The sequence below is a fragment of the Mya arenaria genome, chromosome 10 (genome assembly GCF_026914265.1).
Source record: "Mya arenaria isolate MELC-2E11 chromosome 10, ASM2691426v1".
Lineage (NCBI taxonomy): Eukaryota > Metazoa > Mollusca > Bivalvia > Myida > Myidae > Mya > Mya arenaria.
This window is the reverse complement of record NC_069131.1, coordinates 8,950,523-8,968,150: the sequence shown is the minus strand read 5'-3', so window position 1 is coordinate 8,968,150 and position 17,628 is coordinate 8,950,523. Positions and strand designations below refer to the sequence as shown.

Genomic DNA, 17,628 nt, shown 5'->3' with positions numbered 1-17,628 from the left:
CTATAAGTCAAGCTTAGAATAACTCACATCAATGTTTTTAAAGCTTCTATAAGCCATGCTTAGAATAACTTACATAAATGTTTAGAGCTTCTATAAGTCATGCTAAGAATAACTTACATCAATGTTTTTAAAGCGTTTATAAGTCATGCTTAGAATCACTTACATCAATGTTTCAAAGCTTCTATAAGTCAAGCTTAGAATAACTTACATCAATGTTTTTAAAGCTTTTATAAGTCATGCTTAGAATAACTTACATCAATGTTTTAAAGCTTCTATAAGTCAAGCTTAGAATAACTTACATTAATGTTTTTAAAACCTCTATAAGTAAACCACTACTTTATTAATTTGGACATCTGAAATCATCTGGGAGCCAGTTAGTATGGTTCACTCTGAGATCACAGTTAAGTTGGTTTGTCCCAAAAGGCTGCAAGAACAAAAAGAATGTTTGTTTTTTGGGGGTGGGACAATATTTCTTTACGATCTTTTAGTTTCACATTTTATCGTACTTTGAATCTCAGTGTGTACACAAACAACAGCCATAAAGCAAAATAATACTTCTTCTTTCAAGCTTTTCGATGATATATATTGAGTTTTATCAGTGAAATAACAACAGTGAAATATCAATTTGATTTTTTCACTGAAAAATAAGGAGTGAAAATATCAACTTTTGGAACGTACTTATACATCCACTGTAGTTACTTTCCATTGTTCAAAACAAAATACTTCACTTTGAAATAGAAAATGTTGGCCAAAAAGAAATTCAAATAGGGTAACATAAGTTTAAATAAAGACATACATGAATTTGGAAATAAACAACTAAGTGTTTTTTAACAAAAATGGTTATCCCGTTTTTCAAACGTTTTCTTGATCTTGAAGCCGAATTCATACCAATCAAATTACAGACGAAAACAATTGCTCGAACATAGATAGAATGTTATATCATTGTTTGAATGTATCTTAAACTGTTTGTCGTTGTTATAAGTAATACGAACTTCCCGGAAGATTCTCAAAACAATTTTAACTGATTCACTGATATCGTTATTACCCCACCCACGCCTCAAAATTTGTCAACATCCTGGCGTGGTCTCGACTGGCAAATGACCTGTCTTCAAGCGAAACAGACTGGTCTCTGACAGTGAGATGACTGAATATCAATGTAATATGAATCACACCCTCAAACCAAGACACATGTTATATATCCAATGATTATCCGCAATTGTTTTGCTAACACGTCCGACCGTTCAAATTTTCATTCACTAAATGGCGGCGTAGTAACTTGGTTATGTATTCTTGCCCGTTTAAACTGACAGTGTTTTCGTTATTTTTTGGAACATAGATACACTAATAAAACTTCATTGATTACTGTTCATTAAATCTTTGCACTTAATTACGAGCGAATAATAAACCATAAAAAATAATATCAGAGAACATTTTCTCATCAAACCGGAAATAGAAAATTGACAGTGAGGGGCGTCCTACGGGTAGTGGCGTAAATAACACCCTTTAAAAAAAAATCTATAAAACTCGGAAAAAACGCATTAAACAAACAAAAATTTGATTATTTCAGTGTCATATTTCACACGGGGTCATAGAAACACTATAGTTTCCCTTGTAGCTTCGCCACTCGTGAATTTATATGAAATAAATTCTTAAACTGAAATAAACAAATATTCTCTATTTATTTGACAATTAACAAACGCCTATAACAATAAGCACATGTGTTTGTATCCGCTTTCTTTCTTCTTTATCTTAATGTCATCTACCACAATTTCCATTAGCGTTCAGACTTCACTTACCTCCTAGAGGATGAAATGCACCCAGCCAGATCGGTCTTCCCGAAAATATTGCATATAAGGCCATGTGAGTGAGCTCTTGGCTCATTCATCCGGATTAGTCAAAATGCTTCGTTTTCTACTGTTGGGGCTAGTGGTATCGGTGTTTTTATCGTTTCCTTCAGTGAGGGCCGACGGTATGTTTCACTTTTTCTTCCTTTATATCAAAAATAAAAAATATTTCTTGATTGTTTAATAATAATAATAATAACAATAATAATATAATGATAATATTAATTATAATAATAAGTATAACTTTAAGTATAATTATTAATATTTGTTAATAATACTTATAATAATATGCGTTTCATTGTTTATGTCTAAATGGTGTTTTGAAAATAAAAATACCGCTCACATTGCGTTGACATTTTTACATATTTCATAAGTGTCAATTTATAATTCAATGGAAACTAGAGGGACAAGCCCAGTAGTGAAGAATTCAGAAATAGCCCCTGTTAAGAGGCACACGGCAAATGCCCTAACGAAAAAGCATTGAACTAGCGAAACAAATGAATAACTACAACAAATACATTCAATTGAATTGTCATTCAAAAGTAAACCGAAATTGCTTTTTCATAGTTGTAAATTTAATGCATCAAAATATTTCAAAAGTATGCATACATGTATTTAATGAAAAAGTAAAAGATTTATAAACAGACGTTTCCTTGTTGCTAAACCAGCATTTGGAACTCTCGTGCACCTTTTCCAAACAGCTACAAGCCCGCGTTCGAATCTATCCTTTGTTAATTCTACAGTACCAGTGGATGTTCGAAGTTGTATATTAACAGTTTGACTGGTTGCAATAACTTTTATTGGTTTAACTACGAACTGTATTGTCTAAAATATGTCCTTGGTACAAAGCCACTCGTAGGGCTCTTGATGAAACGTTTCCCTTGACCTTGGTATGTTGTCTGTGCTGTCTTATTGGCATTTACCGTTTTTGTTCCATTGCGATTATATATGATCGAACAAAACTTGATTATGTCAGTCCATTGAAACTAAAGGAATCAACCTACGACATAGAAATATTTTTATATTTATTTATTGAAACCAAAAGTTAAAAGTAGCAACATCTTCCCAACGTTGAACGGTGAATCAGTATGAAATAAGATCAGTCTCTCACGCCGGAATTATAAACTTGACATTTATCGGAAAAGGATCAAATATGTAAATGATTCTATTGCAGATGAACTGACCGAACAAGAGGTACTAGAAGCGGTTGAAAGAGCGCTAGATGGTCAACTCAGGGATACAGAGGTAAGAAAGGAACACGACTTGCTAATAGTTTGCATCCAGTTTCAATCGGTTTCGATATCGTAAAAATGCGTCAAAGATATTTTCAATTACGATGATGGGTTAATCGCAACCTGTTGAAAACATTTGTTGTTGTATTGCAACTGGTTCTGTTTCTATACCACTTTTAAGGTCCGGGGAGCTGGTGATAGCGATAGCGAAGAATTCGACTGTGAAGGAAATCCAGAATGCGAGAACTGTTTTGCCAACTGCGAGAGTGAAGAGGATTGTGCAGTGCTATGCGCTGTGCTCTTTGGCCAAAATAATGAAGACAAACGTGGAAGGTCAATAATTATACGTCATTATATTTTGTTTTGCTCTCAGCTGGTTATGGTTGCCAGTGTGTGTATACCACGTGATAAATTACGTCATATATGCTACGTCAGAAGGCAATATTTTGCTTAAAATGAAGACTTATAACAAAGATAACTTTGACAAAATGTTTGTCGAAGTGTTTTCAGAAACTACCCTTTCAATCAACCTCTGGTACAAGAAGGCGGGGCTCTGTCTGCGAGGTAGACTGCGTTATGTTTTATTTAAAATGATGAAGAAATAGTAAAGTTATCTTTGTTTAAAGCAAAAAAAAATTGCCTTCCGACGTAACATTTATGACACAATTTATCACGTGGTATACAAACACTGGTTGCAGTCATTATTGATTTTATTTCCAACAAAATGATGAGATTGCATAGGGATTCATCGGTGAAATATAGACTAATATTTATCATTTTTATATATGTCACTGTTTGACAGTTTAGACCATTTTTAAGTTAGACTCAAATGTCAACGCGCACAGGGAATAGAATTATATATGATTTCAACGATATAATTTCTGCAATAACAATTGCACACGTTTTTCTTTATGGAATTTGCTCGCGTGCCCAACTGCGCGTTCATACAGCATAAACGAAAGAGAAAATGCGGCCAATCCTGAAACAAAATAATGATGACGTGTTTAATGGCAATGAACATATATGAGCCACATTCTTCGGAATAAAAAGATACCAAAATGTAATCATTGATATTAAAATATCAGACCAAAAATGCTGAAAATAGTGATTTTTTAAATGCTCTTTTACACTTCTTTATTTTAAAAAGAATGTCATTGATGCAACATTTTATAGACGATAAATGATCATTGTATTATCTCATGGTTCATAACAACGACGGTTTTGGTCCCGATTCATTTCAAAAACATACTTAGTGACTGTTTCAAGCGACCTGATTGTTCAAAAGTATTATATAATTCATATAAGTTTTCTTATTCTTTGTTCCATAAAGGTTCTAAGTAATGATACATAAGGGCTATTTATAATGACAAGACGCTTTTCTGAAGTCCCGTATCACGTCCAGTTCGCTGTGTAAACGCATTTTATACACCGAACAAGACGTGATACAGGTCGTCAGAAATAGCGCTATCGTTATTTTCATTTTATTATATGCCTCGTTCCATGTTTAAACACTCCGCTTTCAGTTTAAGCTAATGAAACTGCTATTCGATTTATACATGATACTTTGCGGAATTTAAGTGACGGAAATGACGTCACAAATCAATCACAATAATGATTATGTACATAACTACTATGCTGATGCTATGCTGATACAGGTTTTCAATTTAAAATTTTAAATACGGCATGCTGTAGTTAAACTGATGGATATGGGAAAAGAAAATAATAGGCATATTAAAAAAAAACTAGAAATGTACGCTTTCTTTGGTATGGATGTGTTAGATATGCCTGTCATGCACCAGTCAGTTGTAACCACGGCCCCAAGGTCTGGGGTATACCGGGGATAGCAGGGGAAATGGGCCGTATTTTTACCTTCCAGGTTGTCCCGCAGTGCCGGGTGAATGCAGTGGTTTTGTCTTCACGCCAAATATAGCGGGAAATAGAGTCCCTTGGGTGCGGGGGCATTTGGCGGGGGTTTCACGAGCCATTCGTCCCAGGCGAGGACTTTGCCCGGGCTTGGCTGGACCGAAAGTCAAAGTCCCTGCCGGACCTGGGGGGGGGCGTGGTTACAATTGACTGGTGCATTATTAATATAGTTTTGTTTTGACTTAGTATGTGACGTCACAGTTCGAATTCAATATGCGTTATGCGTGTTCTTACTTGTTATAACGTATTTTACTTATTTCTATGGATATCATCATAACATTTTCCGTTCTGCTCTCTCAAATTTATTTTAACAGAATACCCAATAAATGTATCCATGATTTGCCAATTATATTTTTAAAATTCGAATAAGCAGTAAAACACACCTGTAGTAGGAAATGATATGCAGACTCAACAGAGTAAATTTTAAAACAATGTTTGCGTTCTCTATTAATTTTCAGTGTAATGACGCGAGGATGGATACGACGAGTCAGGAACCCTTTCCGCAATATTCGCTGGCCACGAATTCCACGAATTCCACACATTCCGATTCGGCTTGGCAGAATTAAATAGCCATAGACGTGTCATCAGATCGTGCTTTAACGGAACAGAAATGCTATCAAATAAACAAAAATACTTAGGGGAGTAAAAATTGCGAAAAACAGTGCTTACACACAGTGTTTATTAATTGCCTGTAAAATATAGCATTAGCTGTAATTATTGTTTAGAGAAACAGGAAAACAAAATATCAGTTCAAATTTGTTAAAGATACGATTGTGCACATTTTGATAAAGGTTTCGCACATAAGAATATAATGGAATGCATGTTAACAAAATAAGTGTCACGTCCGGCTATGTATATCATGACTGCCTGCAGTTTTTCTCTAATTTAAATTTAATGATATGTGCTCGTAGTGAAAGAATTAACTCGCGATGAGCATGGTTTAGTTAATACAATCTACAAGATCGTATCTTTAATTAAAGAAAGCAACACCCACTTTTAAATTAGTACATGCAATATGTATATTCATAATTCTATTTCTAACCCTGTTCCTGTCTTGTAAAGTAAATTCTGAAATCTAAGTGAATTGTTTGTTTGTTTCCGCTTATGAACATGTATGTTAACTCGTATTAAAGGAAAAGGCCATTCGGAACTTCTCGGTCATTTTTATCGAAAACAATCGGCGGTTTACAATGTCAGAAATCGGTACACTTTAACTACGCAGCAAGTAGTAATTTCAATTAATTTAGCAGTTTACTGAACAAATACAAGCTAAATCACTTCATTTAATTAATAATATGATTCAAAGTTTTACGAACTACTTCTACTGATGTACCGGCATACATCCGAGGTTGTGTCCGTAGAAAATGGCCGAGGTGTTCCGAATGAGGAAAGGTTTTTGACATCTCGTTCAAGGTCGCATCGTTTAAAGGGCACCAAATCGTCCCACTAATTGAAAGTTTGGTAGTGTCATTCGAAACACTCGGCCATTTTTAACCGAAGACAACATCGGATGTATGCCGTAGAAATAGTTCGTATTTTTTTAATAATATTAAAATGTAGTATTTTAACATGTGTTTGTATATCTAAGTTTAAATTGATTGTCAGTGAAGTGTATTATTGCATATATAATAAAGGTTCCAAAGAGTTAAGTCATTAAGTTAAACTGCTAAATTGAAATTACTACGCCATCTTCTTGCAGCGTAGTTAAAGTTTAAAGATTTCTGATATCGTAAACCGTCCATATAGGTTGTTTTCGATAGAAAATGGCCGAGCAGTTCCGAATGGCTTAGTGTCACCTCGTGCAGTATTTTTAGGCGGTTACGGCGATATGTTAACGCGCCAATTTTTGCCTCAAAAGTGAAAATATTAAAGTAAAGGTTCAAACATTAAATCAAGTGTTTCATGAGTTATAATTGCGGTTCTTAGACATTCAGAGAAAAGGTGTTGTATTTATTTGCCATTGTGAAAATGCTGGTGAATTAATTGAGTTTGACAAGACAAGAGTATAAGTGAGTTACAGATTTGTGTCCTAGACTAGAAGAAATGTTGTTCTTTTAATGGATGACTCTTGTTTTAGGCCGGTTATTTATAAGTGTTATGAAGTAAATGATACTTTCAGATACTTAAAGAAAAAGGGGGTGTGTTGTTTTGTAAAATATTGAGTACGCCGTTACATATAAAGTTACAAATCGAGGTCTTAATCGGAATGCCATCGAAGCTACGTGATTTCATTGGTTACAATGAGTTCAAATGTATTTCTGATAATTTCATGAACAATGTATTTAGTTTGATCTACTATAATATGAGTATAATAATTACATTGCTCAATTCAGATTGAAAATTTTCTAGTTGCAAAGTTGTCCTGATGTAACGTCGATTAGTGCATTCAGTCTGCATTGTGTACAGGGCGACGTCAAAATGCTTCATTTACGTTTTATGACGTAATGGACCGAAAACAAAATGGTTAAGAAGACATATATCTAAGCGACCATACTATCATTGAGTACTAGGCACTAACACATCCAACCTATAAGATCTTTGGCTACCACTTACAATTTTTATTATAGGTTTTATTATAAAACAAATGGGCTTTCTCATGATAATGTCATAGATAAAACTGACAGAAGTCGGATGCAAACCCGGATATATGCAAACAATAATGCATTTTTATGTTGAGTATTACTTATGCGGCGTTCACACAGTACCGATCATGGCTCCCGTTTGAGATCACGCTACGACACGCTATCCTCAATGATCTGGAATGTCCTATCATTGTGAAAGCAGTCGTATATGTTCGTAACAGAGTCCTACGGATCGGGAATGGTCCGGAGAGGTCGGCCAAGCACTCCCGACAATTAGGTGCGTCCCGTAACTTTCGGGAAACTCAGCCGATTTTGTCTAGTCGGATTACAATCGTGACTATGTCGTGACAAATTCTGCTGTATCGGATCAAAATCGTAACAATGTCCTGTGTTGTCTGGTCAGTGTCCTGTGGAACGGGCATGATCTTGAGGTTCATTGTCTGGTCACTGTCTGATCTCTGTCGGATCGCATTCGGGAGAATCGGGACGCTGTCGGGACAGATCCGGTCGTTTTTTACCATGACGAAGATACAAATCGGATCAGAATCGGATTGAGAACGGGATAATCGGGACGAATTCTGCTGGAAACGGCTGGATCGGGACGCCTCCTGAACAATATCTGATTATTGTCGTGATTAAATAAATGTGTTTTTTTTACAAATTTTAATAAAAGTTTGAATTTCCAGCCACGAATCACAGGATCTTGATCCGACTTTTCACACATTTTAATCGGGAATGGTCCTATCAAGGACGGCAGTAAAAATCCTGAATGTGTGACTTAGGCTTTAAGCATGCATTAAAACCGCCAATTATTTACACTTCGTTTAACTTTTTACTCATAAATCCAAATCACTTAAGGAAAATGTAAACGTCATCCAACATTTCTATTTCATAATGCTTCATATATTTCATAGCCACCCTAATTTGATTGCTGATAACCAGTTGATAAAATATGTATTTATAAGTCGAAAACTATATATATAAAATATATATCTAAGTCGAAAAATAAAGTTTACATAGTAATGGGAAACACATTTTAGTAGGTAACAACTATTTGAATCTTTGCAATTTGAATTAACGCTTCGATGACAATGTTTATGTTCATTGTTTGTACTTGTGTTTGTACAAGCTATAGGTAAATAAATACATGAACGTATAAATGAAGTAAATGGTAAAATTTTGCTCTAGTTTAGTTCTCAGTATTATATATCAACAGGCTGGCCTAAATTTCTCGAAACTTCTTAAGCTTAACAGGTTTAAGTAGCTTATTTCAATTAGCCAAAATAGATACTTAAATTGAATTTTGATCAATGAAAAATGGTTTAATGTAATTAACATATAGATCATTCCTATCTAAAGTATAAAAACTCAAAAAACAAAATAAATAAATATGACACAATTTATTGAAAAACAAATATAGTGAGCTTAGTTTAAATCTGTTATCATGGGCTAAGCAGATTCGATAAATTGGGGCCAGTACATTTGCTATTTTAATACCGTCTTACTCTGTTCGTAATTATCTCCTAACTAGAGTAATTATCAATCATACTCCCGCCAACACATTTAATGCTCTGTATAAACATTATGAGTGCGATTATTCAAGTTAATGTTAACTTATTTGTAATATTGGGCGAGTCATGACTTGTTCTGTGTACAACACTGTGTTTTGCGTTTTAAGTTAATTTTGACGACATTTTCAAAACGAATGGCTACCGGGAACGGTGAAACACTCAACTGTGTAGGACGGTAGAACACTCAACTGTGTAGGACGGTAGAATACTCAACTGTGCGGGACGGTAGAACATTTAACTGTGTAGGACGCTAGAACACTCAACTGTGGAGGACGGTAGAACACTCAACTGTATAAGACGGTAGAATACTCAACTGTGTAGGACGGTAGAACACTCAACTGTGTAGGAAGGTAGAACACTCAACTGTGTAGGACGGTAGAACACTCAACTGTGCGGGACGCTAGAACACTCAACTGTGTAGGACGGTAGAACACTCAACTGTATAGGACGGTAGAACAATCAACTATGTAGGACGGTAGAATACTCAACTGTGTAGGACGGTAGAATACTCAACTGTGTAGAACGGTAGAGCACTCAACTGTGGAGGACGGTAGAATACTCAACTGTGCGGGACGGTAGAACACTCAACTGTGTAGGCCGGTAGAACACTCAACTGTGTAGGACGGTAGAATACTCAACTGTGCGGGACGGTAGTACATTCAACTGTGTAGGACGGTAGAACACTCACATGTGGAGGATGGTAGAACACTCAACTGTGTAGGACGGTCGAATACTCAACTGTGCTGGACGGTAAAACATTCAACAGTGTAGGACGGTAGAACACTCATATGTGTAGGACGGTAGAACATTCAACTGTGTAGGACGGTAGAACATTCAACTGTGGAGGACGGTAGAACATTCAACTGTGTAGGACGGTAGAACATTCAACTGTGTAGGACGGTAGAACACTCAACTGTGTAGGGCGGTAGAACACTCAACTGTGTAGGACGGTAGAACACTCAACTGTGCAGGACGGTAGAACACTCAACTGTGTAGGACGGTAGAACACTCAATTCTGGAGGACGGTAGAACACTCAACTTTCGAGGACAGTAGAACACTCAACTGTGGAGGACGGTAGAACACTTAACTGTGCAGGACGGTAGAACATTCAACTGTGTATGACGGTAGAACACTCAACTGTGTAGGACGGAAGAACATTCAACTGTGTAGGACGGTAGAACACTCAACTGTGCTGGACGGTAGAACACTCAATTGTGTAGGACGGTAAAACTCTCAACTGTGTAGGACGGTAGAACACTCAACTGTGTAGGACGGTAGAACACTCAACTGTGTAGGACGGTAGAACACTCAACTGTGGAAAGCGGTAGAACACTCAACTGTGTAGGACGGTAGAACATTCAACTTCGAAGGACGGTAGAACACTCAACTGTGCTGGACGGTAGAACACTCAACTATGTAGGACGGTAGAACACTCAACTGTGTAGGATGGTAGAACACTCAACTGTGTAGGACGGTAGAACATTCAACTGTGTATGACTGTAGAACACCCAACTGTGTAGGACGGTAGAACACTCAACTGTGCTGGACGGTAGAACACTCAACTGTGTACGACGGTAAAACACTCAACAGTGTAGGACGGTAGAACACTCAACTGTGTAGGACGGTAGAACACTCATCTGTGTAGGACGGTAGAACACTCAACTGTGTAGGACGGTAGAACACTCAACTGTGTAGGACGGTAGAACACTCAACTGTGTAGGACGGTAGAACACTCAACTGTGCAGGACGGTAGAACACTCAACAGTGTAGGACGGTAGAACACTCAACTGTGGAGGACGATAGACCATTCAACTGTGTAGGACGGTAGAACATTCAACTGTGTAGGACGGTAAAACACTCAACTTTCGAGGACGGTAGAACACTCAACTGTGTAGGACGGTAGAACACTCATCTGTGTAGGACGGTAGAACACTCAACTGTGTAGGACGTAGAACATTCAACTGTGTAGGACGTAGAACACTCAACTGTGAAGGACGGTAGAACACTCAACAGTGCAGGACGGTAGAACACTCAACTGTGTAGGACGGTAGAACACTCAACTGTGGAGGACGGTAGACCACTCAACTGTGTAGGACGGTAGAACATTCAACTGTGTAGGACGGTAGAACACTCAACTGTGGAGGACGGTAGAACACTCAACTGTGTAGGACGGTAGAACACTCAACTGTGGAGGACGGTAGAACACTCAACTGTGGAGGACGGTAGAACACTCAACTGTGTAGGACGCTAGAACATTCAACTGTGTAGGACGGTAGAACACTCAACTGTGTAGGACGGTAGAACACTCAACTGTGTAGGACGGTAGAACACTCAACTGTGTAGGACGCTAGAACATTCAACTGTGTAGGACGGTAGAACACTCAACTGTGCTGGACGGTAGAACAGTCAACTGTGTAGGACGGTAGAACACACAATTGTGTAGGACGGTAGAACATTCAACTGTGGAGGACGGTAGAACACTCAACTTTCGAGGACGGTAGAACACTCAAATGTGGAGGACGGTAGAACACTCAACTGTGTAGGACGGTAGAACACTCAACTGTGTAGGACGGTAGAACACTCAACTGTGTAGGACGGTAGAACACTCAACTGTGTAGGACGGTAGAGCACTCAACTTTGTAGGACGGTAGAACACTAACATGTGAAGGATGGTAGAACACTAAACTTTCGAGGACGGTAGACCACTCAACCGTGTAGGACGGTAGGCCACTCAACTGTGGAGAACGGTAGAACACTCAACTGTGTAGGACGGTAGGACACTCAACTTTCGAGGACGGTAAAACACTCAACTCTGGAGGACGGTAGAACACTCAACTTTCGAGGACGGTAGAACACTCAACTGTGGAGGACGGTAAAACACTCAACTGTGCAGGACGGTAGAACACTCAACTGTGCTGGACGGTAGAACACTCAACTGTGTAGGACGGTAGAACACTCAACTGTGTAGGATGGTAGAACACTCAACTGTGCGGGACGCTAGAACACTCAACTGTGTAGGACGGTAGAACACTCAACTGTGTAGGACGGTAGAACAATCAACTGTGTAGGACGGTAGAATACTCAACTGTGTAGGACGGTAGAATACTCAACTGTGTAGGACGGTAGAGCACTCAACTGTGGAGGACGGTAGAATACTCAACTGTGCGGGACGGTAGAACACTCAACTGTGTAGGCCGGTAGAACACTCAACTGTGTAGGACGGTAGAATACTCAACTGTGCGGGACGGTAGTACATTCAACTGTGTAGGACGGTAGAACACTCACATGTGGAGGACGGTAGAACACTCAACTGTGTAGGACGGTAGAACACTCAACTGTGCTGGACGGTAAAACATTCAACTGTGTAGGACGGTAGAACACTCACATGTGTAGGACGGTAGAATACTCAACTGTGCGGGACGGTAGAACACTCAACTGTGTAGGACGGTAGAACACTCACATGTGGAGGATGGTAGAACACTCAACTGTGTAGGACGGTAGAACACTCAACTGTGTAGGACGGTAGAACACTCAACTGTGTAGGACGGTAGAACATTCAACTGTGTAGGACGGTAGAACATTCAACTGTGTAGGACGGTAGAACACTCAACTGTGTAGGACGGTAGAACACTCAACTGTGGAGGACGGTAGAACACTCAACTGTGTAGGACGGTAGAACACTCAACTGTGTAGGACGCTAGAACATTCAACTGTGTAGGACGGTAGAATACTCAATTGTGCTGGACGGTAGAACATTCAACAGTGTAGGACGGTAGAACACTCACATGTGTAGGACGGTAGAACATTCAACTGTGGAGGACGGTAGAATACTCAACTGTGTAGGACGGTAGAACACTCAAATGTGTAGGACGGTAGAACACTCAACTGTGGAGGACGGTAGAACATTCAACTGTGGAGGACGGTAGAACACTCAACTGTGGAGGACGGTAGAATACTCAACTGTGTAGGACGATAGAGCACTCAACTTTGTAGGACGGTAGAACACTAACATGTGAAGGATGGTAGAACACTAAACTTTCGAGGACGGTAGACCACTCAACCGTGTAGGACGGTAGGCCACTCAACTGTGGAGAACGGTAGAACACTCAACTGTGTAGGACGGTAGGACACTCAACTTTCGAGGACGGTAAAACACTCAACTCTGGAGGACGGTAGAACACTCAACTTTCGAGGACGGTAGAACACTCAACTGTGGAGGACGGTAGAACACTCAACTGTGCTGGACGGTAGAACACTCAACTGTGTAGGACGCTAGAACACTCAGATGTGTAGGACGGTAGAACACTCAACCGTGTAGGACGGTAGGACACTCAACTGTGCTGAACGGTAGAACACTCAACTGTGTAGGACGCTAGAACACTCAGATGTGTAGGACGGTAGAATACTCAACTGTGTAGGACGGTAGAACACTCAACTGTGTAGGACGGTAGAACACTCACATGTTGAGGATGGTAGAACACTCAACTGTGGAGGACGGTAGAACACTCAACTGTGTAGGACGGTAGAACACTCAACTGTGTAGGACGGTAGAACACTCAACTGTGTAGGACGGTAGAACACTCAACTGTGTAGGACGGTAGAACATTCAACTGTGGAGGACGGTAGAACACTCAACTGTGTAGGACGGTAGAACACTCAACTGTGTAGGACGGTAGAACATTCAATTGTGCAGGACGGTAGAACACTCAACTGTGCAGCACGGTAGAACAATCATCTGTGTAGGACGGTAGAACACTCACATGTGGAGGACGGTAGAACACTCAACTGTGGAGGACGGTAGAACACTCAACTGTGTAGGACGGTAGAACATTCAACTGTGTAGGACGGTAGAACACTCAACTGTGCAGGACGGTAGAACATTCAACTGTGTAGGACGGTAGAACACGCAACTGTGGAGGACGGTAGAACACTCAACTGTGGAGGACGGTAGAATATTCAACTGTGGAGGACGGTAGAACACTCAACTGTGCAGGACGGTAGAATACTCAACTGTGTAGGACGGTAGAACACTCAAATGTGTAGGACGGTAGAACACACAACTGTGTAGGACGGTAGAACATTCAACTGTGGAGGACGGTAAAACACTCAACTGTGGAGGACGGTAGAACACTCAACTTTCGAGGACGGTAGAACACTCAACTGTGTAGGACGGTAGAACACTCAACTGTGCAGGACGGTAGAACACTCAACTGTGTAGGACGGTAGAACACACAACTGTGTAGGACGGTAGAACACTCAACTGTGGAGGACGGTAAAACACTCAACTGTGGAGGACGGTAGAACTCTCAACTTTCGAGGACTGTAGAACACTCAACTGTGTAGGACGGTAGAACACTCAACTGTGCAGGACGGTAGAACACTCAACTGTGTAGGACGGTAGAACACTCAACTGTGTAGGACGGTAGAACACTCAACTGTGGAGGACGGTAGAACACTCAACTGTGTAGGACGGTAGGACACTCAACCGTGTAGGACGGTAGGACACTCAACTGTGCTGGACGGTAGAACACTCAACTGTGTAGGACGCTAGAACACTCAAATGTGTAGGACGGTAGAATACTCAACTGTGTAGGACGGTAGAACACTCAACTGTGTAGGACGGTAGAACACTAACATGTTGAGGATGGTAGAACACTCAACTGTGGAGGACGGTAGAACACTCAACTGTGTAGGACGGTAGAACACTCAACTGTGTAGGACGGTAGAACACTCAACTGTGTAGGACGGTAGAACACTCAACTGTGTAGGACGGTAGAACACTCAACTGTGTAGGACGGTAGAACACTCAACTGTGTAGGACGGTAGAACATTCAACTGTGTAGGACGGTAGAACATTCAACTGTGTAGGACGGTAGAACATTCAACTGTGTAGGACGGTAGAACACTCAACTGTGCAGGACGGTAGAATACTCAACTGTGTAGGACTGTTGAACATTCAACTGTGGAGGACGGTAGAACACTCAGCTGTGTAGGACGGTAGAACACTCAACAGTGTAGGACGGTAGAACACTCAACTGTGTGGGACGGTAGAACACTCACATGTGGAGGACGGTAGAATACTCAACTGTGTAGGACGGTAGAACACTCACATGTGCAGGACGGTAGAATACTCAACTGTGTAGGACTGTAGAACACTCACATGTGGAGGACGGTAGAACACTCAACAGTGTAGGACGGTGGAACACTCAACTGTGTGGGACGGTAGAACACTCAACTGTGTGGGACGGTAGAACACTCACATGTGGAGGATGGTAGAACACTCAACTCTGCGGGACTGTAAAGCACTCAACTGTGGGGGACTCGCTGTATGAAAAACTGACATGCTCGTTAATTGAATCATACGAGCAACATTTGAACCGTTATTTTAATCATCAACTTTTTTCTGTTAAAATGCAGTTAGACATGTCGATTAACAGATGTGAAACACTCAAATCAACATGAACAATGTTATAACATGCAGATGTTCACATTCTTCAATGACCACCGTATTTAAGTTTTCTATTTCCTTTCAGTATATTCGTTATTCAAATTTTCTCAAAACGAACGCAACGTAAACACGTATATACATGATGACAGTGTATGACCTTACAGATAATCCCGCCACTGCAGTTACATCCTGGCAGTTGCAATAGAATAAAGTATAGTACATCACGTATCCCTTGGACTCTCTCTTTATATAACTCCAAATATAACAATAATTATTTAAATTTATTAATTATATACCTTTTTTCATACAACGAAAACCGATTGGCTACATCGAACTCGGTCTATAGTCACATGCTAGGTACTTATCATGGGCGGGTACAGGAATTGACGTTAGATGGGGTATTACTTAGGGGCACAATCTTTTGACATTCGCCCCTCCCTCAGAGCCGAAATTGCAATACTAGTAGTTGTTAGCAGGGAAGCTGGGTAAACCCTGCCGAAAAAGTTAACAATTTCTTGTCCGAAATGGTGCATTTTAGCGTATTTCATTACATTATTCTCAGATATTGACTTAAAAAAGTAACCTTAGACGATTTGAGGGGTGGGGGGTGGAAGGAGGACGCCGAGAGCAAAACCACCCACCCCCGCCTGGATCCATATTTCTGTCGATTAACATTCTGGTTCGTAAGTTATATTTTGTTAATAAACTGTATGCCACAAGCTGGATTTGTTATGTTTTTTTTTGCAAATTCGAAACAGGTAAAGGGGTTAAATTGTTTGATATTGCGCAAAAACGAAGTATGAAAGGTAGACTTTTCTTGATATCAGGCCGCAATATCATAAAAATACTCCAGTCAGATCTCAATCTCACCCTCAACTCATTTTACCACATTAAAGCATAGTATGATTAGAAGAAATTGTATGTTTTTGCTATTTCAAAAACAGATTTTCTCATAGAACGTGTTGTCAAAATTTCAAAGACAACTTATTCTCAGACCAAAAATATACTTGAGTAATTGTTAAAACATTAAGTTATACTAAAAAACATTTTATGATGTAGAATACATTTTCTTTGGAATCTTGACCAATATTTTTATCAACATATTTTATGATAGAATGTTCTTTTAAAAGATGTAATATATGATTTTTTAAATTACTTTTTATGTGACAAAATGAGTTGAGTCTGAGATTGAGATTTGACTTCAGTATTTTTGTGATATTGGAGCCAGACCCCAATATCACGAAAATACTTAAGTCAAATCTCAAACTCAGTCTCAACTTATTTTATCACATAGCATTAAAATTTATTAAAAACCATATATGTTTTTTACAGTTTTAAAGCGCATTATATCACAGAATATGCTGATAAAAGCCTTTGGTCGAATTCCAAGGAAAATATATTCTACAGCCAAAAGTGTATTTGAGTACAATTCTGTATTCGTTATAAAATGCTCAAGTATATTGTTTGCTCTAGATTTAGTTCTCTTTGAAATATTGACAAAATGAAATGTATTCTATGAGCAAATACATTTTCAAAAAGTGTAAAACGTGCAAGATTTTAAAGAATAGTATGCTTTTAAACAAGAGAATGAAAAATTTCTGCCCATGAACGTTTTCACAAGACGCACTTGAGGAGGCAATTTCATGTCACACGAAAAATTGATGAAAATACTGGTTATTGTAGCTGGAACACAAACAATGACAGACGTCTCAAAATTGACGTCAGTGATATATTTTGAAGACTCGCAGTTTCAACTTTTTTCAAATATTGAAAATATAAAAACCGTCTTTAATTGGGCATATGCTGTTTTATTTGTATACCAATTTTCAGACATAAACTCGAAAATTCGCCCAGGGTCGCATTCCACCTTGACCGGTATTCAATATTGATCTTATCCTTATCCTTAGACATACCTCAGTGATTCCATTCAGCCTATTGGTCAGCTTAATATATAGGCCAATCAAAACACTAAGTTTCTAATCTTAAATTTAAGATCAATCTAAGTTGCTTATTGAATACGGCCCAAG

The 17,628-nt window shown here is 39.1% G+C and overlaps 1 protein-coding gene across 1 annotated transcript; it reads left to right on the top strand.

Moving 5' to 3' along the window:
* The first annotated feature begins 1,899 nt into the window (after positions 1-1,899).
* Positions 1,900-6,510, top strand: LOC128204127 (uncharacterized). The gene is made up of 4 exons (XM_052905492.1): positions 1,900-1,969; positions 3,019-3,089; positions 3,258-3,409; positions 5,458-6,510. The coding sequence occupies exons 1-4, from the start codon at positions 1,900-1,902 to the stop codon at positions 5,567-5,569; spliced, it is 405 nt and encodes a 134-aa protein (XP_052761452.1). The 3' UTR covers positions 5,570-6,510.
* The last annotated feature ends 11,118 nt before the right edge of the window (positions 6,511-17,628 follow it).